The sequence below is a fragment of the Ictidomys tridecemlineatus genome, chromosome 3, assembly GCF_052094955.1.
Source record: "Ictidomys tridecemlineatus isolate mIctTri1 chromosome 3, mIctTri1.hap1, whole genome shotgun sequence".
Lineage (NCBI taxonomy): Eukaryota > Metazoa > Chordata > Mammalia > Rodentia > Sciuridae > Ictidomys > Ictidomys tridecemlineatus.
Window position 1 is genome coordinate 143,848,957 of NC_135479.1, and position 24,921 is coordinate 143,873,877.

The window sequence follows — 24,921 nt, forward strand, 5'->3', positions numbered from 1 at the left end:
GTAATCCCAGCAGCTGGGGAGGCTGAGGCAGTAGGATCACAAGTTCAAAGCCATCCTCAGCAAAAGTGAGGAGCTAAGCAACTCAGTGAGACTCTCTCTCTAAATAAAATACAAAGTAGGGTTGGGGATGTGACTCTGTGGTCGAGTGTCCCTGAGTTCAAGCCCTGGTACCACCCACCCACTTAAAAAATGGCTGGGCATGTGGCTTGGTGGTTAAGAGCCCCTGGGTTTAAAAAAAAAAAAAAAAAAGGAGAGACCAAGACTGACTCACTCCCACTGTCACTGTTTTTAAGTTTTAGTTCCCTCTGTAGTTTCCCTGCTGTTTACTTTTACCAGAATTCTTGGGTAAAGGCTTTTGTAATGTGTCCAGTGATTCCAGCTGTCATCCATGGGAGATAAAGGCTACAGTGGGTTTACTCCATCTTGGCTGGCATTGGGAGTTGGCTCCTTTTAAAAGTCCTGAACCAATAAGTCATTTGGAAGCTCTGAGCCTGCAGGTGGAGTCTGGTGACCTTTACTATAGGGTGATCTGTCTAAACTATAAATTGGAAAAGGCTCCAGGATCAGTGTCTTCAATCTTTACTTTGTGACTGGGCAGATTCTCCACTGAAAGAGCTTTCCCTCTTCTTCCCAGAGTGGGGAGGCCTGGTGAGCTACTGCTGGAGGCCCCACAGATATGAATGAGGTTCTCAGCCAGCAGCATGCATGTTGTCACAATGTCTCTATTTTTAGTGTGATTCCACTGTCTTTTCTGGGCCTGTGGCCCCCCAAACAGAGATATTCTGTCTTACCCTCCTAGAATATAAAAATTCCTGGGTGGTGCAGGTGTCTGCAGCTGGAGAGGCTGTAGCCAGGACTACACCTTCCTGGACAGGATCCCAGAAGGCCTGCAGGTAGGCATGGCAGGCTAACACAGGCATCTGTTGTCACTCCCTCCTGAGTGACAGGGACTTCAGGCAGCCCTTTGAATTAGCATTCTCTTTATACCTACTTCCAGAAATGCTCAGTGCTGCTGAGGCCTGAGCCTTGGGGAATTCTGCTGCAAAGTCATACTGGCTCTCATTTGACCCCGCAACTGACACAGATTGAGCATTCTCAGTTCTCGTAGGTCCCATGTCATTCTTTCTTCGCTTTTTCTGCTTCTAATGTTTTATTGTTGTCTCTTCATCTAATGTGTCTGCTTTAAAAGATTCTTGTATTGTTGTTTTCCTGAATTTCAGTATTCGTGAATGTCTGTGTTCAACATGCCACCCTTACCTGGAGGCCCAGTACTGCTGCAGGCAGCTGGTCAGCATTCCTGTGATGCTCACCAGGCTTCTTCAAACTGCAAGGGCACCCCTGTAGCTTATTTTTGCTTAAATATGACATGTTCAAGTGCTCTTTCCTTCTATGGGTTTGCTGTAGAAGTGATTTTTTTTTCACCATGATTTTTATACTATTTAGTTACTGGGGAGCTCTTTTTAACAGGACAGTCATATTAGCCCAGAATTCTAGGGTCAGAAGTGATGAGAAAATCAGCTCACTTCTATGGCCCTGGCACAAATATCTTTCATGTGTCTCATGTAAGAATCTCCATGTTTTATTTCCATCCTGTTTAGTACATTTTGAAAGGATCTTCTGAAAATATGAGGACTATATTTAGAAGAGAGAAAAAGTTTCAGGCTGTTGGGGATTAAAAGAAACTAAACAGATCAGGAAATTGATCTTCCTTCTAAGATGTATCAAAACATCCATTTTGGGTTTTAAAAAAATCCTAAGCCTATGGCTATCAATAGCAAATATGTGTCTCAGGGAAGAATTAACCAGGGCATCCAGGTGCTGGAACCAATTACAGTTAGAACAAGCTGGGAGGGGGGGGTGATTTGCTCATTATTGGGGTCAGATCTATTTTCAACATAGAAGAGCAAGCTAGATTTCAAAGACTAGAGCTTTTTTTAAAAAACAACAACAACAATAATAATTGCTATGATGAGAACCATGCATTGTAAATGTGCTAGTGAAACAAGCACAGGCCAAGAGACAGGGAGCCCAGTGGCCGACTGGCTCTGTGTGCTTCCTAGTCATGGGACCCTGAACAAGTTGCTGATCCTCCTTGAGCCCAAATTTCCTTTATTGGATATCCACTTAGACACTACCTCACCTGCTCTACAGATTAGATTTGGCAACATCTGCGTTGTATTCAGAACACTATAGGTATTTGGAGAGAGGCAGCAGCAGCAGCATATACATTTCCTTTGGCTCTTGTTTCTTCTTTGGGTTACACAAAGAAGCAAAGAAAGCAGACCTAGAGTTTGTCTTTGATGAAAGATACTATAAGGAAAGGGTGCAAATTCCACTGTGACTTGGTCTAAGAATCAGAAACAACACAGCCTCTCACAACCACTCCAGTTAGTACCGTCCATGCTTCAGGGAGTGACATCAGAGGTAGAGGTGAGACCAATGCTCCATTGTTCCTTGGTGCTCTTTTATTTATATAGCTGAGGTTGGTAGAGATTTGTAAGATGTACCCACATTCTCTCAGCCAGGCCATCTGAGACCAATGTATGCACAAGGAGGACTTTTTTTTTTTTTCTTTCTAGCAACTATTTTATAGACCAGGTGATAGATTTTAATTATTCTGTTTAAAGTTATATTTTTATCCTTTTTATTTTTGAGGATATACTAAATGTTCTTTAACCAAAAAACCAAGAGAACAAATGAGAAAGGGAAAGAGAGAGGGATATAGAGTGTATAAAGGGGGAGGTATATTTGGATTAGAAACACTCAGAGGGCTGGGGATGTGGCTCAAGCGGTAGTGCGCTCGTCTGGCATGCGTGCGGCCTGGGTTCGATTCTCAGCACCACATACAAACAAAGACGTTGTGTCTGCCAATAAATAATAAATATTAAAATTCTCTCTCCCTCTCTCACTCTCTCTTTAAAAAAATAATAATAAAAAAAAAGAAACACTCAGAGAACAATTCATATACTTGACACATGGACATATTTAGAGATCTATACTCAATAATTAGTCATATATTCCTCTCAAGAACACATGAAACTTTTTACAAAAATTGACCATGTACTACACATAGCGCACGTCTGAACAAAAATCAAGGAATCAATATCATATACACTAAGTTCTCTTACCACAATGAAATAATCAGAAATCAGGAAAAAAGGATAATTAAAAAAATCTTGGACATTTAAAAATCTCCTACATATTAAAACATTTTTTTCCATTATAATTGGGTGTCAAGAAAAAAATCATAGTTGGAAAAATAGATAAACTGAATGATAATGAAAAATGCCACTTGTCAAAACTCTGGCAATGTAACTGAGATAGGGATCTAGGATAAAGACAGATGTACTGAGTTGTAAAGGAAATGCCCAGGAGTCATTGAGTAGAGAGTCAGATGTAAATCTTGGGTGACAAGCCCTTAGGCCAGTCCTTGTGAAATAAGGGAAATGCACTGGTGTGAAATTGTGTGGCTCCACCCTGCCCTCTCCTCTTCTCAGCCCCTAGCACCCACTCCCTCCAAATATTAACACCCCATACCAACAGGTTGCTGTTTCTCCCTCTGGAGGCAGCCCACATTCTCCCTTGAATGCTTATTTTCTGTTTTACCCCAAAGGCGTCTCTCTCTGTCTTAAGATTGTCCACATTCTCCCTTGAATATGATCTGCTTCCTAAATAAACCTCTGTCTATGCCTTTGACTGAGGCCTGTTGAAATTCTTTTCTGTCATGTATGCAAGAACCCAGCTGGCCCTGAGTCAACTTTCCCATTTTTCTGGGAACTCCTCCGACCCTTCTTCAAAGACATCTCTTCTCCTGTGTCATCTCTAGAATTGTACTTTAAAGAAAAATTGGAGGCTTAAGTTCTTACATTAGAAAAGAAGAAAGGCTGTGTACAACCAGAGATATGAAAAATTGTGCTGTATATGTGTAATATGAACTCTATTGTATTCTGCTGTCGTATATAACAAATTAGAATAAAAATATGAGAAAAAATAAAAATAATAAAAAGGGCTGGGAATGTGGCTTAGTGGTTGCATGCCCCTGGGTTCAATCCCTGGTACCAAAAAGAAAGAAAGAAAAAGAAAAAAAGCTTATTTTATGCATGTTTATATTATATTTTGATTTGCAGAGATAAAATCTAATATCTTTAAAAAAAGAAAAGAGGAAAGGCTGAGAGTTGCTAAGGGAAGCATCTAATTTAAATAAGAAAAAGAATAGTAGAAAATACGCATTAATATTCTAGTTGTTTTCTTACTATAGAGAGAATGCATTTATAAAAGAAACAAGAACAACAAAACAAGTCTTCCTTCTGCTATAGTGTTGCTGGGTATTCACATATTCACAGAAATCTGTGTCCTTACCTTCCAATCTCATTCAGCTCAGTATAAGCGGAATCAAAATTTTCCTTCCAAGAAATGGTGGCACCATCTGCGGCCGCATCTTTGGGAGAGAATCCATTTGTGACATTGAGGTGTCACATGAGAATAAAGAAAAGGTCAGCAGAAGAGCTCCATCATAACTCCAAGGCAATTCTCATGACTAAATATGGAGGCTACCTCAGTGGGAAAATGCTTCAATTCTCTGGAATGTTATTTTGAAAATATCCCAGGGGAAACCGACATGACAGACTCCCTCTGTCATCTACTTAATCAACAGGGAAAACTCAGACAATCAGAAATGTAGCTTACGAATGTTTTAAAATAGGAATTTAGTAGAAAATATAAATATGGAGAGAGGAAAACACTTTGAAGGCCTGGAAAGGTCAGTGAGAGCCAGAACTACAAGGGGATGTGAAGAGAGAATGGGTGGGGGAGCTTTCAAGGTCAGGGAAGGAGAAAAGGAAAGGAGAGTGTCCATGGCCTTCTACAGACTTCTCTGACTCACCCCACTGTCTTCAGGCCTTCATGAGCTTAGCCAGTATATTGAATGATTTAACTCAAACATGCCTGAGCCAACTCGAGCAGCTTCACCACATATAATGTGCTAATTTCCTGCTAATTATTCATGCACACTTGTGTGCATGCATGCCCATCTGTATTTGTCTGCTGGGATCCAAGACTCCAAATTAGCAAAACATGAAAGGCACTGGGCACTGTGAGCCAGACTGAGTTAGTGGCTTGGGAGGAGATGAGCCCAGCAGTTACCTCAGGCTGCCCACAGGCAACCTGGCCAAGGCAGAAGGTAGCTTATTCATATTGAATGCCGAGGACACCAAGATCCAAGGCCATGGTTTCCCAGCAAGTCCCTGGTGCCTGGGAACAAGTCAATGTTGCTGGAAGGGAACTGACTAGGCTGGGGTGGGGCTGTCAGACAGATTCCCAGATTCATCAGGGGAGGGTGTAGCCCAAGATGCTTGAGGGACTCTGGACTTTCCTTAACCCAAAGAGCCACAGGCCTGTTGTTGCCTTTAAGTACAGTGACACACTCAACTCTCTCTTGTCCCAACTATAGAGATCACCTCCCTGCACTGCCTGAAATCTCATTCTGGAGATTTCTTCAGGTTGCAAGTTTCTTCTTTTAAAATGTCCCTGGGACCAAGGTGGGTAAACTAAGTAAATATTATTATAAAATATTCATGTTTGGGCTGGGGCTGTAGCTCAGTGGTAGAGTGCCCGCCTCGCATGTGTGAGGCACTGGGTTCGGTGTGAGGCACTGGGTTCGGTCCTCAGCACCACATAAAAATAAAGATATTGTATCCATCTACAACTAAAAATAAATAAATAAATAAAGATTTAAAAAATTCATGTTTGGCTACTTATATATATATCTTTGATAATTTCTAAATAAATCTAAAATAAAAATATATTCATGTTGAATAAAGAAATTCCAGTAGATTGTGGTGGGCCAGGTATCAAACATTCATTTGGTAGTGAAATCCTCATCCAGGTTGCTTTTTTTTCTTACTTTAAGTTGGCATGTGGGATTGTCCCTGGCACTATGAGAAGTGCTTCAGCCTGGCAGAGTATCCAGGGAATAGCAGGCTTGGTATTCTTCTCTCAGAAGATGACCAGATAGCACCCCTATGACTCATGACCCCAGCCTGTCCCTTTCTGTTCCTGGAAATACACCTGGTCCTGCAGGGAGCCCGGCAGGCCCAGGGTGAGCAGGGTAACAGCTAACCTCTGCTCCAAGATCCCTACAGTCACACCTCATGTAAACACTTCATCAATCTTCTAAATGGTTACCTGACTGAAGTTGCCAAGCAGCTCTGGGTCACCCCTCTCATGATGGGCTGATGTGACACTGAGCAGCTAGTGTGTCTAGGAGAGTGGGCCGGGTGCTGGCCTCCACTACACAGGGGTCGTAGGCCTGGTGGGACTCACCGTACTCTGGAAGTCGGACGAACTCTGAGGGTTCACTGGGAAGACTGATTCCCCAGGGGTTGCTGGCACTGACTCTGAACTGATAGGGACACCCAGGACTGAGGTCTTCAATGACAAGATAAGTGTCCAAGGTTGAAGCTACTGACTGCTGCCAGACCTGGGAACCTAGTGCATAGTTTCCAAGGAGAGAGAATGAGACAAAGCCAAAGTCACATTGTTTCAAAGACTTTCAACAAACAAAGAAAGGAAAATGGACACATTCAAACCAAGGGACAGTCCTGGACACTGCTCCAGGCTCTGAAAGCCTGTGGACTAAGATGGGTGGCAGGTTTGGGTCCAGTGTCTTAAATTATTAAATAAACGTTCATGGTCATTTCTGTTCCTTCTCAAACGTGTGAGAGGGAAAAGACATAGAGAATACTGACTTTATACAGGAACATGGGGTCAGTGCTTAATTAGACTGGAAGAAAATATTATAAATCTATAACAAGCAGAGTTTCTGAAAGAGGAGGCGGCTCAGGTTCATAACCCTGAAGGACCTTGGGAGAGGGAGCCAAGACAGAAGAAGAACAGGGTGGCACACCTTCCTCCCGGTACTCCACAGTGTAACCTGAAATGGTGCAGTTTCCTGTGCTGGCCGGGGGCAGCCAGCGGAGAATCACAGAGGTGCAGCTCCTCTCCTGGGCAATGGGGCGGTTGGGGGCTGCTGGAACACCTGTGGAGACAGCAGAATCCAGAGCTGCTTTCTGAGCTTGCATTTCACACCCAGATGGAGTGTACCCAGGAAATGTGACCTGGCTCAAATGTTTCCTGGGACCTTCTCCACCAAGTAGCGTACCTGTTTCCAGACCCAAGGGAGACCTGGGAGCCGCCCCCTGCTTTCTGATGTCTTTCTCAGGCAAAATGCCACACACTGGGGGTGAAGCTTTTTCTGGAACTATGCAGGAGGCTATGGTAGGGCACAGACAGTTCTTAGAAAAATGCTCTTGTTCTCTCCTCATTGGCTAGAACTCTATTTTGGAATTTTCACACAGGATCTCAGGTCTCAGGAGTCCTTGTCATGTTCATTTAAAATGTTTGACTAACACAAATTCATAGGGACAGAAAGGAGAATGGTGGTGGCCAGTGCTGTGGGGAAGGAGGAACATGGAGCTCCTGTTTAATGGGGAGGAGGGAATTCCAGGTTGGGAAGCTGACAAGAGTTTTGGAGGGAGATGGCGGTGAGGGCCGCACAAAGATGTGAATGTGTTTCGTACCACTGAACTGTCTGAACATGGTTAGGACAGCAAGTGTTATGTTGTGCATTACTACAATTAAAACACATGTTAAAAATAGCATATCTAGGGTGGCTCAGTGGTAGAGCACTTGCCTGGCACGCATGAGGCATTGGGTTCAATCCTCAGCACCACATTAAAAAAAAAAAGGTATTATGTTCATCTACAACTAAAAATATATTTTTTAAAAATAGCATATATACATATAAAGAAAAAGACTGTACCTTGCACCTTAACTGTGGCAGATGTGGATGCAGTACCGTGGTCATTTGTTGCTATGCAGGTATAAATCCCACTGTCCTGTGGCATCAGATTGCAGATCTTCAGGGTGATTTCCCCAGAATCACTAGAGACACCAAAGGGATGTCCTTCAGACTCCAGTAATGAGACAGTTGACTGATGGGTAAAATCCATAAGGTTGGCACAAGGTGTGCTGACCCGAGAGTCTGGGGGCCCAAGGTCTAGACCTGTTCTGTGACCTTTGTACACACCTTGAAGGATCACCTTGCTTCTATCCTCATTTCCTTATATGGCCAGGCCCATCTCCCAAATTTATTGTGAGGGATAAAATAAGGAATGAAATAAGAAGAAATTAAAACATGGCTTGATATACATAAAGTCTGGCTGGACTCAGTGGCGCACGCCTGTAATCCCAGCAACTTGGAGGCTGGAGAAGGAGGCTGGCAAATTCAAAGTTAGCTCAGGAACTTAGTGAGAACCAGAAAAAAAAAAAAAAAGAAATACACAAAGTCCCTTCCAAATACCTGTCTGCAATATAATTAGTATATCCACTGGCAACTTTGTCCTAAAAATAACTTCAATCTCACAGATGAATAATGAATGGTATGAGAAAATGGAAAGACCAAATAATGAAAATGTTCAAATATTTAAAATCCTACCTGAGGGACCCTCAAAATAACTAAGTGAATTAAAAAGGTAAATTTTTTCCACCTAAAAGATGACTCTTCTCCCCTTGGGGTCAGGAACACCCCAAGGGAAGAAACTTGAAAGGGTTAAATCAGAAGCCCCATCAGTTCCACTCCCTCCCCCTGGGTTGGGACATTCTGGGTTCTTCATGATCCTCATCAAGCACCAACTGGCATTAAGCTCCTTGAGCTCATGGAGTTTTATGACCTGCTGGGAGTCTGCTGGGAACACTAAGGAACAGTGTTCTTTTTCCATTTCAAATGTGCGCAAAGGAAGTCAAAGAATGAAAGTTTCTTAATTCTAGGTGTTCCTTCCATTAGTGATTGTTAGGCTGTTAGGGCTTGCCGTTAGTGCTTTCTCTTATCCACTGTAATCAAGAGGACACAACAAAGCTCCTAACTAACAGCAATAAATGTCAGCAGAATGATTGGGAGGCAGTAACTAAGTTTTTTTTTTTTTTTTTTTGCGGGGTGGGGATACTGCAGATTGAACTCAGGGGCACTCAACCACTGAGCCACATCCCCAATCCTGTTTTGTATTTTATTTAGAGACAGGGTCTTACTGATTTGCTTAGGGTCTCACTGTTGCTGAGGCTGGCTTTGAACTCGAGATCCTCCTGCCTCAGCCTCTTGAGCCACTGGATTATAGGTATACGCCACAGAGCCTGGCAGTGATTAAGTTTTGACTGACAAAAACCAGGCTTTTTGTGTAGAAGCAGGCTGGTGGCTTATTTTCTACTGTGCATGGTGTGTTGGGTCGATTTTTTCCCCTTCTTATAAAATTTTTCTTAGGCAAGAAATTAACTATATCACTGTTTCAAAGCATCCTGAAGGCACAAAACTCATCAGGATGTCCAGATTTGAGGACCACATTCCTAATACTAATAACTAATTCCTAATAATTCCTAATTCCTAGCCTGTCCCTTGGTCAGGAGTGTTCACCACTTCTGACCCGGAGAATCCTTAGGGCAGATCATCTAATAGGGTGACTCTAAGGCAGGGAATGTAGAAGCTTTCTGAATGTATGGTGCATGCCTGACGTGCAGTGTGACTTTGCTTCTGCATTTGTTTAATGTGGGTCCAGAACAGTCTTTCCAAATGGTTCTGGTTGGCCCCAGGTGTGTCTACATGGTACCAAGCAACATGAGCAACGCAGCCCCAGGCACCCAGGCTGAGAGACAGGTGGCAGTGTGGGCAGCAGGGCTGGGCTGAACACTTGCAGCACCGAGTGCTCTATTCAGTGGGGCTGAGCTAACCCATAGGTTTTGACTCAATCCCTCCTAATCAAGGCCAAGTGTTTGATCTAGAATAGACTCCACAGCAGCTCTTGTCTTGGAAAGACTAGTAACCAGAATAGAGGCTGCATCCTGATTCAGCCTCTGGGTGCTTCACTAAGGTGTCAAGTTTGGGGCCATCGACTTACCAGGAGGAGACGGTGTATGTGGCTGAGCTGTTGTCAGTGTCGAGGATGTTCTGGTCTGGACCCTTCCAGGTGATGGTGGGTTTCGGCCGCCCACAGACTTTGCACTGGAGCATCACTGTGTCCCCAAGCAAGCAGGTCACATCCACTAAGGGCACAAGGAACTCTGGGGCCACTGTGATCAAATCAACATACATTCACATCATTCACAACAAATTTAGAATAAAACAGGCATTTTAAAATGTAGTACTCTTATCTCCACTCATGTTGTGTACAAATTCAAATAATGTGCAGTCTAACACTTTTAGGTCACCTGTGTCCCTTTAAAGAGTATTTTAAGTAAATACTTATTGTACAAAGGTAGAAAATATATAAAAACAAAAAGTGGGGGAGCTCCATGATATCATAATCCAGAGATAACAGCTGTGAATATTTTGTTATATATTCTTTTTAAAAAATATTTTGTTTTAATTGTAATTGGACATAATACCTTCATTTTATTTTTATGTTGTGCTGAGAATTGAACGCAGTGCCCCACATGTGCTAGGCAAGCGCTCTACTGCTGAGCCACAACCCCAGCTCCCTGTCATATATTCTTTCAGGCTTTCAATTAAAAACATTTTTACCAAAATTTATTTCATATTTTTTATTGCAAGTTGCAGGGTTTTTTCACTCAATAATTAATCATAAAAAATTTTCCATGAATACAGAATTATGTCACTATTGCTTAAAGTCTCTACCTTATTTGGGAGAGGGGTTTAGCCTCAAGCTACATCCCCCAATCCTTTTTATTTTTTCTTTTGAGACAGGGTCTCACTAAGTTATTGAGGCTGTCCTTAAACTTGAAATCCTCTTGCCTCAGCTTCCCAAATTGCTGAGATCACAGGCATGTGCCATCATGTACATGTGTCTCTACCTTATGCTCAATGTCCCATACTTAATTTAGCTAATCCCCACATTCTCAACTCCACCCTTTTTTAACTCACCTTCTTGGATGAAATTTGGATTTAAGATCTGAAAAACACAAAGAAATAGAAAATTGCTTGAATCCTAAACTACTGAGAGAGGACAAGAGATTTTTTACTCTAGAAAGTTAAAAAGAAAGTTACCATTCAGGGAGATGCAGCCTGGAGCCTAGCCTGTCCCTTGCTATGATGTACTGCTGTCACAGTAACAGACCCCTCCTCAACAATGAGGGCACTTATGCTACTCTCCTGGTAATTGGGTTGGCCAGGCAGGTTTATTGTCATTTGGAATTTGCCTGCTCCTCAGTGGCCTTCCTCCCTTCAGTATTTGCTGAGGCAATCAAGGTATCGATTCTTCCAGCAAAATTTCAAAAACAGAGTACCTAAGACCTGTCAAGCTGCATGGGTCACTGAAATGAACTCACTCAAGTGATTTCTTTGCACAGGTCCTCCCAACCTCCAAGCAGGGGAAACTTCCCTCCAAGCAGCTAAATGCAGATCTTCTCTAGTTGAAGGGGAAAAGAGAGGCCCAGTCTGCCCATCCTGTCCCAGAACAGCCTCTTGCAGCACAGGCCTCCAGAGGGCAACCTGAAAACAACTGAACTAACCCTTCTGATCCTTTGCGATGCCTGGGCGAGCAAATGGCCCATTGAGTGACTTGCTAGTCCCACATAGGGGGAGAAACTGCTAGAGCTCTTGTATACACCAAGCTGCCTGCCTCAGGCAACCTGATCTTCTACAGAAGGGAGAATGTTTTAGCTGACTAGCCATTCTGGAAAGTTACCCCTTCTTGAGAGGATGGGGACTTTGACCTCCCAACCCCATCTTTTGTATTACTTCTAATCATGCAAGTACAGGTCCAGGTCATAATGCCTAGCGTGGTGAAGCATTGACTTTAGAGTCCACGAGGCTGGGGTTGCCTGTTTCATTTCATGTGGTTGTATGATCATAACTTAACACTGACTAGCTTCCACTTCCTCCTAGTAAAATGTTATCACAAAGATTAAATGAAATCATGTATATTAAGTGCTCAGCACAATGCTTGGCAAATAACAAGTACTTTACCTGTTCAAATAAAGATCAATTATTTTTTAAGAATATTTTTATTTGTTCTTTTTAATTACACATCGAAGTAGATTGTATTTTGATGTATTATACATATATGAAGTATAAATTCCCATTCTTGGGGTTGTACATGACGTGGAGTTACACTGGTAGTGTATTCATATATGAACATAGGAAAGTTATGTCCGATTCATTCTACTGTCTTTCCTATTCCTATCCCCTCTCCCTTCCCTTCATTCTCCTCAGTCTAAGCAAGTGACCTTCTATTCTTTCCCTCACCCCCATTGTGTGTCAGCATCCACATATTAGGGAGAACATTTGGCTTTTGGTTTTGTGGTGATTAGCTTATTTCACTTAATATGATAGTCTCCAGTTCCATGCATTTACTGGCAAATGCCACAATTTCATTCTTCTTTATGGCTGAGTAATGTTCCATTGTATATCATATACCACATTTTTCTTTATCCATTCATGAGCACCTGAATTGGTTCCATAGCTTAGCTATTGTGAATTGAGCTACTATAAACATTGATGTGGTCATGTCACTGAAGTGTGCTGATTTTAAGTCTTTTGAGTATATTCCGAGGAGGGGGATAACTGGGTCAAATGGTGACTCCATTTCAAGTTTTCTGAGGAATCTCCATACTGCTTTCCTTAGTGGTTGCACCAATTTGTAGTCCCACCAGTAATGTATGAGTGTTCTTTTTCCTCCACATCCTTGCCAACATTTATTGTTATTTGTATTCTTGATAATTGCCATTCTGACTGGAGTGAGATTAAATCTCAGTGTAGTTTTAATTTACATTTCTCTAATTGCTAGAGAGAGATAATGAACATCTTTTCATATATTTGTTGACCATTCATATTTCTTCTTCTGTGAAATGTCTGTTCAGTCGCTTTGCTCATTTACTGATTGGGTTATTTGTTGTTTGCTTGTTTTTTTTTGTATTAAGAGTTTTTAAATATATCTTGGAGATTAATGCTGTATCTGAGGTTCAGGTGGCAAAGATTTTTCTCCCACTATGTAGGCTCTCAAGATCAATTTATTCTTAGCATTTTCTTTTTGCTAAGATAAAGAAGCTTATCTCTTACAGTTTACCTTGGAGAATTCTTTCCTTCATAATGAAGCCTCCAAAACTCATGTGCCTTACAGAAGAGCCCAAGTGAGGATTCACACTTATCTCCCTCCATCTGTCCTTGCCTTATGTGTACATCCATGGTTTCTCTGTGTATTTTCCTTACATAAGCCCTTTGGAACACAGATGTTATTTACTTCTTTGGGTTTCCCTTTGCAAACCAACTTCCCGCTTATATCACTCAAGCTTTTCATGAAGTGGGCTGCAGAAAACCCTAGTGATGCCAAGTTCTGGGGTTGAAGTGTGCCCTTGCTGGCCACTGCGTGCACTCTGCTAGTCTCAAAAGGTCACTGCCCAACTTTCCTTTAAATCCATGGTTCCTAATTCCTGACCAGGACAGCTTTAAAAGCACAAAAACACCAATGTCTGGGCCTCATGCCAAGAGATTCTGTTTTAATTGGTGTCAAGTGGGGCCTAGACATCTGGAGTTTTGAACGATCCTTCAGGAACTTTCAAATGAATCAACCCACAGTCTGGTTTTAGTTCCCCTCTATCCAAATAACTGATCGATGATAAATCAACTTCTCAGCTCCTGAAAATTTCATGCGCTGTGGTAGGGGGTGCATGTTGGGGGCATTTGGTAAAAGCTACTGCTCTTTTCATACCTAAGAGACCCTTCTTTGTGTGAAGATTCTAGGCCATGGCAGGGGGAAGGATGTAAAAGATTGCTCCAATTGACCAGTTGGGTCAACAATCAATAAACATGGTAAGCAGCACTTGCAGCACCTGTAGGGGGCACTAAAGAGACCATATATTTATCAACCTGGATTAGGCAATCATATCCAGGTGAGTCATTTGATGTGAAAGAAAAGGAGGCTAAGAATGGTTCCCCCCACCCCATTCCCAGTACTGGGGATTGAACACAGGGTACTCTACCACTGAGCTACATCCCCAGCCTCTTTTATTTTGAGATAGGATCTCACAAAATTGCTGAGGCTGGCCTCGAGCTTGTGATTCTCCTGCCTCAGCCTGCAGAGCAACAGATTTATAAGTGTGTGCCACCATACTTAGCTGAGCCTAAGAATACTTTCTAAATGTTAGCAGTGGTTATCTCCAGTTGGGGGATTCAGGGTAGCTTTCTTTCTACTCAAAAAATATTGACTGACCAGGCATGGGGCACATGCCTGTAATTCCAGCTACTCAGGAGGCTGATGCAGAAGGATCACAAGTTTGAGGCTAAGTTTAGCAACTTAGTGAGACCCTGTTTCAAAATAAAAAAAAAGGACCAACGATGTAGCTCAGCGGTAAAGTGCCCCTGAGCTCAATCCCCAGTACTGCAAATATTCATATATACACAAACACACATATGTATGAATATACAAACATATATTTATATTTATACATGTATGTATATGTGTTTATGTGTAACACACACACACATACACACACACAGAACTCATATTGACTGTAAACAGTTTTGCGGAAACAGAAATACTAAGACACAGAACCTGCTCCCAGGATTTATAAAACATTATCTGAATTTTGGGTGATTTTTCCCCTTTCCTTTCTTACCTGGACTTTCCAAATATTCTCTAGTCAACATGTTTCAACTTCATAAAAATTTTAAAGGAAAAAAAGGTGAAGTTTTCCCTATTAGACTGTAAGCTCCTCAAGGACAGGACTCAGAATCTGCCATACATTAGGCATTTAATACATGTTGGTGGATGGAAAGTTAACTTTTGACCTCACTTCAGTTCTCCTAAGCATTTAGCACTGGTTTATAAATAAAATCTCAAAAGAGGACCAAAGGTATATAAAATAAAAATAATTACCTCTGGGTAAATGACTAATTAGATTTGACTAGAGCCTGTTTTCAAACACAGATGGAATGCAAACTTTTTGGAAAATGATTTAAAAAAAAAGATTCAACCCGTCACCTCTCAGGGAGGAGGCTCTTAGCCCTTGCCGTGCAGCAGAGTGTGGATTCTGGGATCAGTCAGGGCACAATGTCCAGACCCAAGGCCACATACACTTCTTGTCTTGGACAACATTTTAAGCAACATGGGTATAAGTCTTATCTGTAAATTGGGGCATGGAAGGGTTGTTGACATAAGGACTCAATTTGTTTGATGAAAAGTTACTGAGCTGCTGGGCATGGCACACACCTATAATCCCAGCAGCTTAGAGGCTGAGGCAGGAGCATCCAAGTTCAAAGCCAGCCTCAGCAACTTAGTGAAGCCTTAAGCAGCAAGACCCTGTCTAAATATAATATAAAAAGGGATTGGGGGTGGGGGCTGGGGTTGTGGTTCAGCGGTAGAGTGCTTGCCTTGCACATGTGAGGCACTGGGTTCTGTCCTCAGCACCATATAAAAATAAATAAACAAAATAAAGGTATTAAAAATTAAAAAGGGGGGTGGAGCTGGGGATGTTGCTCAGTGGTTATGCACCCCTGGGATCAATCCCTGGTTAAAAAGAAAATTACTGAGCTGACCCTTAAATATGTAGTGGTAGCAGGCAAGGAGATGCTTATCCTCCAACAGCCAACTGTCTACTGGGGAAGATGAACTTAAATGGCATCTGCATTTGACACAGTGCCCAACAGCTGTTAATGACCAGCCTTCAACAAACATGGAGCTCTAAACTCTCCCATTCCACCTCTGCTCAATCATAGGACTCTAGGGTGGAAACAACTTAGAACCAGTAACTTTGTATTTCCCATCAGAATGGGGATCCACAGGGAGCAAGCCATTGAGTCTATGCCAGGAATCTCACAGAGGAGACAAGTGACAAAGGGACAAGTAGCAGGTTAATATATCTTACTTCTCTCTCTCTCTCTCTCTTTTTTTTTTTTTTTTTGGTGATACTAAGGATGGAACCCAGGGCCTTCCTGTATGCCAGGCAAGCACTCTACCATTGAACTACACCTCTACCCTTACAAAATTTTAAGTAGGACTTCAAAAACCTGGACTGGCAGGTTTTTAACTTCTTTAAAACAAACAAACAAACAAACAAACAAAAAACACCTCACCAGTGACTTGGAAGACTGTGGCAGGAAGAGTGCAAGTTTAAAGCTAGTTTGGGAAATTTAGTGAGACCCTCGAAAGAGGACTAGGGATGTAGCTCTGTGGTAGAGCACCCCTCAGTTCAATTTCCAATACCAAAACAATCCAAAAACTGTAGCTTAAAGAATTTGTCCTATTCCTTTTTCTCATCACATAATCCCAACTGTGTTATGTATAGTATTGAATACACACACAGTTTAAGAAGCAAATATTCCTAGTTTGGGTGTAGACATTAGTGGGGGTGCTGGGAGATAGGCTTAATTGCAGGGTCTCCATCAGGAAGGGTCTTGTGGAAGCCATCAGTCTTTGTTCCTCCGCTTCTTGGCTGGCCCAGGGGAGGCGAGTCCAACTCAGTACAGGGTGTTGTTGATAATGGTAATGACATTACTGATTTGTGTGGCCTTATATAGTTGGCATAAACTACTCACAAGTGCCTTTGTTTGTGCCTCCAAAACCCTGAATGAAGTGCAGAGTCAGTGATATTTCTCCCCATTTCTCAGATGAGACAGGAAAGTGAAGCCAAAGATCCTCGGTGGTGATAGAGGGCTAGACCGGAGAGCACCCAAGAGCCCAGGGCTCTTTTCATGACAGTTCAGTGCAGCAGGAGAGGCTTGGGGAAAGCCTGTGGAGCTTTGTCGTTGATGTCAGAGGCTTACCTGCTTAGTTTTGCTCCCTGACTCTATCCTACCTCTTTCCATTTCTCCTTGTTAAACTTCCCCAGCAAGGCCAAAGAACTTGGGCAAGATCCATCTTAATTTCCCCCCCCTTTGGCAGTCCTGGGGATTGAATCCAGGGGTACCCCTGAGCTACATCCCCAGTCCTTTTCTAAATATATACTTTTTAAAATTTTGAAACAGGGTCTTGCTAAGTTGCTGAGGTTGGCCTTGAACTTGTGATCTTCCTGCCTCAGACTCGCAAGTCATGTACACCACCCTGTCTAGTCACTAATGTGTTTTCTAATTCTGACTTTGGATTATGTGACAGAAGATTCCTTGTTTTTCTCTTTCTACCTTGAAGCAAATCAGAGTATGACCTAGAGGGGGTCATGACACCCTTCTCCCACAGTGGCCAACTTGCCTATGTTGTCTATGGCTCTCTACATACTACAAGGCCTGTGAGGACAGGGACCATCATGGTTTTGTTCACTATTATTGCCTCCAAGCCTAGCACAAACCCTGGCACATAAGTATTCTATATTTGTCAAATCTATGAAAATTTAAAATGGTGAGATTCTAATTTGGGGGAGGAAGGCTGAGAAAATTTCTTGCCATGAACTTGAAATGTCTTCCCATCTTCTTGAACTGAGAATGTGACTTGCCCAGGAATCCTATTGGTCATTCTTTAAGATCCAGCCAATAGTGATCTTTCTGTCTCTTCATATTTCTTGGGTTCTGCTCCTGAGCTGCAGGTATCCTAACATCTTACCTGTATTATACTTGCCCTATCAGATTTGTGCAGACTTGGAAGACAGTAACCCTTTCACATGTTATGTACCATCAGTCTCGGTGCTTAACACAGTATCTTTCATTTAGCAGAAGATCAAGTATTTGTTGAATCAAATTAACTGAGGTCAATTAATGAACGGGTCTCCTAGCCACCACTAGCCACCTTGTCTAGTGACCATTGTTGGTGTGCATATGGACCTGCAGTACTAATTATAAGCCTCACACTTTTCTTGAAATTGAATGTTATCCTTCCTTAGAAACAGGTGGAGAGTCAATGTAAAATGGTAGCGAGGAAGGGGTAGTGAACTGGAATCTGAACAATGAGAAGTGGCTGTGGAGGGACCCTGATGTGGTTCGTGTAAAAAAAAAAAAATGCATGCTGTCTGTCTGGGAGATAGAGCGGAAAATGCTGGGCTAAGTCCAAGAGGAGGCAGCAGCACACATGGGAGAGGACTGCTCAGGAATCTGGTTTATTTGAACAGCAGAGGGCGATAGGTAGTAGGGCTTCCTCCGAGCCTGGAAATAAGAACCACCTACAATGTAGCCCATCAGTAACTTAGTTTCTTCCTTCTGGAGAGAAATCCAATCATTTTGATTTTTCTTTAAAACAGAATAGCTGCCAGGTAAGAGGAAATGTTACAGGTAAAATCAACCAGCATTGAGTAACATAAACTGAGGAAAACTTAAGTCTAGTCAATGTCCAAGGGTGAGGGAGAAATTCCGTCTAGAAAATCAGCTATCAACTGATTCCAGGAGAGAAATATCCTGACCCCCATTTCTGCCAAATCCTTCATATCCAGTCACAAAACTGAATTCAAACTACATGCTGATGATGCTAAAGAAACAAAAATGGTCCAAAGAAACTCAGACCAAATGTCCTGAACCAACTCAGCTGCAGAACCAACATTTCTGACTACCTCTTTATTCCCTGTTTGCTTGTTTCATGGGAATCTGTGCAGAGTAAGAAGAAAAGGATTTAGGCAAAAAGAAAAAAAGAAAAAACAAACAAACCAAAAACCAACCACTTTCTGGGCTGGGGATGTAGCTTAGTGGTAGAAGGCATGCTTAGGACCGTGAAGAGGCCTGGGTTCAATACCCAGCAGAGCAAACATATAAAATAAAAATTTCTCAACACATTGGTATGACTTCTGATTTGGAGATTTATCTGTTCCTGGTTTCAACCTGGAAAACCAAAGCACGAGGGCGAGGATGGAGCGTGGTGACCTCTTCTCCAATAGCAGGTTCCAACAGCAACTTCTCCTGAGCCAATGGTACCTGTCATCTTGTAAGTGGTGTATAACATCAATGACAGGGGCCAGGCCTTGAGACTAGGGTGAAGGTCTGCAGGACACGCATGCCTGAAGCAGGCTGAATGGGAGTGCTGGCGTGAGAAACCAATTCAGACATTGCCACCAGGCAACGGAACTTCCTTTCTTGGCTGCTGTGGCTGGGCTCCTGAGTCACTGGGAAAGGGTGTGTATGAGGCCTAGTAATCACCCCAACAGTCAAGGAATTCAAAAAGTTGTTGAGGTAGAAATTCTCCTCCTACAAGTAGACGTGCAAGAAGGAGGGCCTGAGCCTTGGAGTGCAGCTTCTTCCTATGGCAAGCCAGGCTGGGGCTCTCAATGTGCTAAAGAGCAAGACCTGCTCTTTAACTGGTTTGTGACCTTGACCCTGTGAACCTGTTTCCTCTAGGAACATAGGAAACGCCACCCTACTGATTTCACAGGGTAGATGTAAGGAATAGAAAACATAACAGATGGGACTGTCTTCTGATTCTCCAGGTGAGGGACAGGCCAGTGCAGCTAGGCTCCCTCCCTCACGGCAGCATATAAATCAGTCTGCACAGAGAGTCAGAGCAAAGCTGGTCAGGAAGAGAGTCTCCAAGCCAAACCCATCAGATCCATTACAAAGAAAATATTTTGTCAAAATGAGAGGAATGCAATGCTTCGCTTTTCCTCCAAAGGGCTCTGTTAAAAAAATACTTTAGATGAAATACAGAAACAGGCATTGGTGGAAACAGTCTGGCAATGCCAGGAGGTGGGTCACCTGATGAGGGGTGTAAAAATTTCCTTCAATCTGTCTGGCCAGGTTATTTTGAAGCTCTGAATCTGGGACAAGGAGGCCAGAGCAGCTGAGGTGGGAGCAAAAGATTGGCTCTTTACAGACGGGGCACTGCTAATTGTGGATTTGGTGAAGGAAAGAAGGGTCAGCACTGGCTCTCATACCCTCCCCAGACCCAACTCCAGTTGGGTCTCTGTAGAAAATCTGCCCAGGTCATTCTTGCCACAGTCCCTGATAATGCAAGGCACTGAATCTTCTAGCTCCTAGTCTGTCGCAGTCTCCTTGTTTTCTGAGGTCGTTGTGCTCCAGAGCAAAGTCCTTTGGTGCCACACTTTATATCTTCAGTGTTCAAAAGAGCTGCACATGCTGTATGCTTGACCTGTGTAGCTGCCCAGAGAAACCTGAGGCTCAGGGAGGGTTGCTGGCCACAGCTCACTCCACTGGCAGTATCCATGCCAGAATCCAAATTTTCTGACTCCCTTTCTATGTGATCCTGTTTTTATGTGACTTTCATTTAAGTTCTACTTCAGCCTTGGAAAGCCAGGATGGGCAGAAATGATATTTTTCTTTGTCGAGCTGGAAAACTCAATTAAATACTCTCACAGAAAAATTGGCACTGGAAGGGAGGTCTTCTCCTCTGCCAGGATCTGTCTTTTAGATTAAAAGCACCTGGAGATGGGGTGTGCCAGGCTGCTACAGGATGGTGTGTGGTAGGGAGAGAGGGGAAGAGTAATGACCAGGGAAAACCAGAAGCTACCTCAGGGCGCCTTCTAGTTTTATTTTTTCTTTCTCTTTCTCTTTTTAAAATTTGCAGTACAGGGGATTTTTATTAATGAGACAAGCATATGGTTAAGTTGCTGAAGCTGATCTTGAACTTGCAATCCTCCTGCCTCGGTCTCCTAAGATGCTGGGATTACAGATGTGCATCAGCACACCTGGCCACCTTCTAGTTTTCTAACATAAAGTTATAATTTCCTGTGCCGCAGTCCCCCCCCCCCCCTTTTAATGGAAGGGGCTGGGGGGACAGATGACAGGAGGGAGCTAATGTTTAGTGGGCACACAGTACATTTGGGATGATAAAAAAGTTCTGGAAATGGATGGACATACATTGTGAAGGCACTTAATGTCACCAGACTATACACTTAATCAGTGGTTGAAATGCTCAACTTTACATTGTATATGATTTACAACAGTAAAAATAAATGAAGAGGATGGAGTTAACTGAAAGTGTCAAAGGTTCTGTTGATTCTGAAATCTGCTTCTTACTCTGATTGGAAATTTCCTCCAAAACTAACTTCAACTTCCAAGTGTTTGTCTTTTGCTTGTCTTTCAGAGCCCTTTCCAAGATCTGTTCTTAATTCCTGAGCTAAATACCCGGCAGCTGGCATGGGGCCCCTGGGGAAAAATGTCTTTACTTGTTCTGTGTCATGAATGAGGCTGGCACTACTGAAAGGCTAGGGCAGACATGCAGTCTTCTTGGAATCCTTAAAATTTCTTATTCTAATGGACTGAGCTTCTCTTCTAAAAGTAGAATTGAGATTTAAAAAAATAAAATGCAAGTATTTAATTGGGTTTGATGTAAATGCTGGGCTGAGATTCTATATTCTTGAAGACAAAGGTCCAAGCCTGGAGGTTGACTCTGGCCTTTCCCAGTGTCCAGGTGGCAATGCTGGGGTTGAGAAGTTAGGTATCAAAATGCAAGAATTGACAGTCCTCAGAAAATGTTTCCATGGTGTATGGATGTGGGAACAACCAGTCTTGCCTGGGTCCTAAGGGAAACTCAGTGCAGTGCAGAAAGGATTCAGGTTCCTTAGAGATGGGCGAGGGCTGCGTGAGGGCAGATGCCGACCTGGACACGCAAGCACTGGCTCCAGCCTTGAGTGTCAGCACAGATATGATGGCAGAGGCAGGCCTGAGAAGCTGGCAGGATGATTAGTAGTTCCTCACCCAGGAAATGGAAATCAGCAGTCCAACCCGTACCAGGAAAAAAATGAACTAACTTGTTCCCAAGGTGTCCTAGTGTTTGATTCCCACTGATTGGACTTTTCTTCCATGTAGAAACATTTCTCTCATATATAATACTCCCCTTTACTCTCACTCTCAAAGTTTTATCTGTGCAAGGAAAAGCTCTAGAGACAGATGGTCATCATTTCGAGATCTGTTCTCGATAAGGATAGTCACAGAAGGACAGGAGACCAGGCCACCAGGGAACCACATGGACCTAGAGCCAACCTTGCAATGGCTGGTGAGTGGGGCTGGGCTTGAGAATCCATAAGCTGTCTCTGCAGGGGAAGGAAGAGGAGGAAAAGAGCAGAGCTAATTGCTCCCTTTCCATAACAGGGTATCTTTTGTCAATCAGATTCCTAAGACTCAACATACTTTATTTCTCTCTTAATTAGCTTTCAAGGACGTGCCTATTATCTCCTCCAAATACTAGGGTGGTTAGAGACATATGCCAACCTTGGGGTGGCAGGCACCCAGTGGGTAAGCAAAATCCCCAGGAAACTGAACCTTAAGGGGACTCTTCAGTTCACCATTTGAGAGAAAGTAAAGAATGCTTTGGTGACATCATTCCCATGGAGGCAGGAGATGAGTCTGTACACAGCTGGGACTGGAAGGAACATGATGAAACCAGGTCAAGGGCAGTCAGTCAGCAGGGCAGGATTTAACATCTGGAGACCCGGTGCTGAGCAAACACATGGGTACACAGTGCCAGGTTGAAAGCCAGGGTTCCAGTAACAGAGGAGGCTGTAGTTCAGCCCAGCAAGAGCATAGGACCTAATTCCAGAGCCAACACCTATTACAGTGTCATGTTCAGAAGACAAGGGTGAGGTCAGGGGCCAGCCTGGCTCTGGGAATGAGGTACTAAGTGATCGCTTTAACAGCAAGAAGACTTCAAGAGGTGGCACTCCAAGTTGGTCTTTACTATGTCCCCTTGGTCATTTTTTCATCTACCATGTTTGTTGCCATAAAGTTCCACTTGCATATCCCTTCAGAAATTTTCAAGTCATGACAAACAAAACAGGTTAATTTCCCACATCCGATTTGTTATTTGTGTCTGAAAATACCAAACTAGCAGTGCCACAATGCTGGCTTTTCCTCTGGCTGCTCATATGCCCAGAGTTAATTTCAAGATGGTAACATATTCAGAAGAGCACACTGAAGCTTAGGAGGATCTATATGGAATGTGCCAGGGCTGCAAGCATGACTACTACAGAATCATTAACCAGGATGTTTGCAGCTTCAGATCACATGCCCCTTAAGGGTTTGAGTTAACTGAAATTTCTGCCTAAAAGAAACTTTGTGCCTTGACCATTGTATTTGAAGAACGTTTTTTGGACATGCATCAACACAATTTTTGGCTTTTCTCTTTTCCACACGTACATCATAATGTGTTTGTTTATGCACCTAGTAACACCTCCAAGGGAGCCACCTCACTCAGCTCTCAGAAGGGCCATCAGCCTCCATGAATAAAAACCTTAAAAACATGTTCAATTGGCAAGGCAGCACTAAGGTATGTATGTGTGCACCTGTGCATTTTTTTCTCATCTAGATGTAGAACATAGCATCTGATTACATGAGTTAACTTTTTCAGTGGGTGCTACTCACCTGGTCGCACAGCCCTCTGCACCCATCTCTTCCTTCAGAGAGTGGGAAAGTCATGTTTGTCCCTCTAAGCCACCAGAGCTGGACAAGGTCCCAAACTGCCTTCTGGAACACGGATATTTGGCTTTCCCCCTCCATCTCACTAGCCCACCCTGCTTGCAGCTGGTATCTTTGACACATGCCAGAAACACCTGGCCTGGAGATAAAGTGCCACTGGCATCTACAAGTTGTCAGTTGCCTAACCCACAGATGCTGGTGCCTATCCTATAAAATGCAAGGAAAGTAGGAACAGAATTTTCCCTCAGCTTCCTTATTCTCTAAGATACATTTAGGCTACAATGGCCACACCCACTTCCTCCCACAGTGGAGCGCTGTATTGACCACACCTGCTGGATTTAGCTCAGTGGCAATGCTCACATCCACAGGGGACTATTTTATTCTGGAAGAAATCCCATTTTCCACCATTTGCCTCTGGTCTGTTTCCACGCAGTTGGCTTCTTCCACAGCTGGTTTACCCATCTCAGGCCTTATGGGCTCTCTCAGGTTTTGTGGGGGTTGTCAAGAATATGGCAGACTTCTTTGAGATTAGGTTAAATTAAATTTAAGAATAATAATTTAAGGTCCTATCACATCTCATACAGTTAAGTGAAAAGCTTAGGGCTATATAAAGGAAAAGCTTTTTGAAAAACATTCCCTATTTTGCATTTACAGGAAATCTTGGAACTTTTACCTGGTATTGGGAATGAGGACATAGCTTTGGAAAAAAGCATTGCCATCTACTCTGAAAGACAATGTGACAAGGACAGCCAGCTCGACACTCGATCTAATTCTCTGTGGTTTGTGAATTTGTGATGATTGTATTTCAGTGCAAACTGTGGAAGAGCCATTGTTTCTATAACCTCATGGACTACAAGGAGTTGGAGATGAATGTTCCTGTTGGCAGAAGCACAGGCTCATCTCCCTCAGCCTTGTAAACCTGGAGAGCAGAAAAGGTCCCGCCTGCGGTGTCCACTCTCACAATCTCCAGAGAGACCTCTGCCCACGCTCTGGGAGGAAGGCCATCCCCAGGGCTTCTTTTCCTTCATGTGATGATATAGACACTGCCCATGGACCCCAGGGATGAGGCAAAGGTGTGCCTCCCAGTTGCTCTTATCACACCTCATTTGTGACCAACTTGCTACATGTAGTGACCAGGAGCCAAATCACCTGCAAAACCACACTTAACCCATGACTTTTCTGGAGCATTGAAGGAGGAATAAATTCCAGCAGAAGAAGGACAAAAGGAAGAAGGTAAAGGGGAAAAAGGAAAAGTCCAAGGGTGTAGGAGTGAACAAAAAGGAAAAACAAAGCCACTATTTACAGTGTTGTTTTTCCATGAAAAAAAAAAGTTCTGATTCAAATAATGAGGTTGAATATTTTCAACACAATGTTAAACCTGCCAGAGAAGAAAATATTAAACAAGCATTCAAGAGAACTACACACTTAGGTAATTTTAAAAAAAGATGAGATAGAGTTTTTCTACCAAAATAGAACTGAATTCAGTTTTTGTTGCTGCTGTTGTTGCTGTTTTAGTTGGGAGGGGACACCGGGAGGTGCCCTAACATCGCAATTTATCCTTGAATGGCTGGCCACTTTAGCAAGGTCACTGTTACAGAACAAAAATCAAAAAAAGGCAATCATGATAGGAAATAGGACAA

General features: G+C 42.9%; 1 protein-coding gene across 19 annotated transcripts in view; it reads right to left on the reverse strand.

The window, feature by feature from the left end:
- Kalrn (kalirin RhoGEF kinase) overlaps window positions 1-24,921 on the reverse strand; it is a 626,048-nt gene that overhangs the window by 16,143 nt on the left and 584,984 nt on the right. For 15 of the 19 annotated variants that reach the window (XM_078044068.1, XM_078044066.1, XM_078044074.1 and 12 more), the window contains 6 exons: window positions 10,928-10,955; window positions 9,945-10,116; window positions 7,820-7,941; window positions 6,905-7,036; window positions 6,322-6,486; window positions 4,360-4,438 (listed from right to left, as the gene is read on the reverse strand). In XM_078044068.1, coding sequence (XP_077900194.1) covers window positions 4,360-4,438; window positions 6,322-6,486; window positions 6,905-7,036; window positions 7,820-7,941; window positions 9,945-10,116; window positions 10,928-10,955 — 698 coding nt within the window. Of the gene's footprint in view, window positions 1-2,818; window positions 2,865-4,359; window positions 4,439-6,321; window positions 6,487-6,904; window positions 7,037-7,819; window positions 7,942-9,944; window positions 10,117-10,927; window positions 10,956-18,008; window positions 21,901-22,521; window positions 24,870-24,921 lie in introns of those variants that run through there. The other 4 variants (XM_078044077.1, XM_078044078.1, XM_078044079.1 and 1 more) reach the window with 4 other exon arrangements.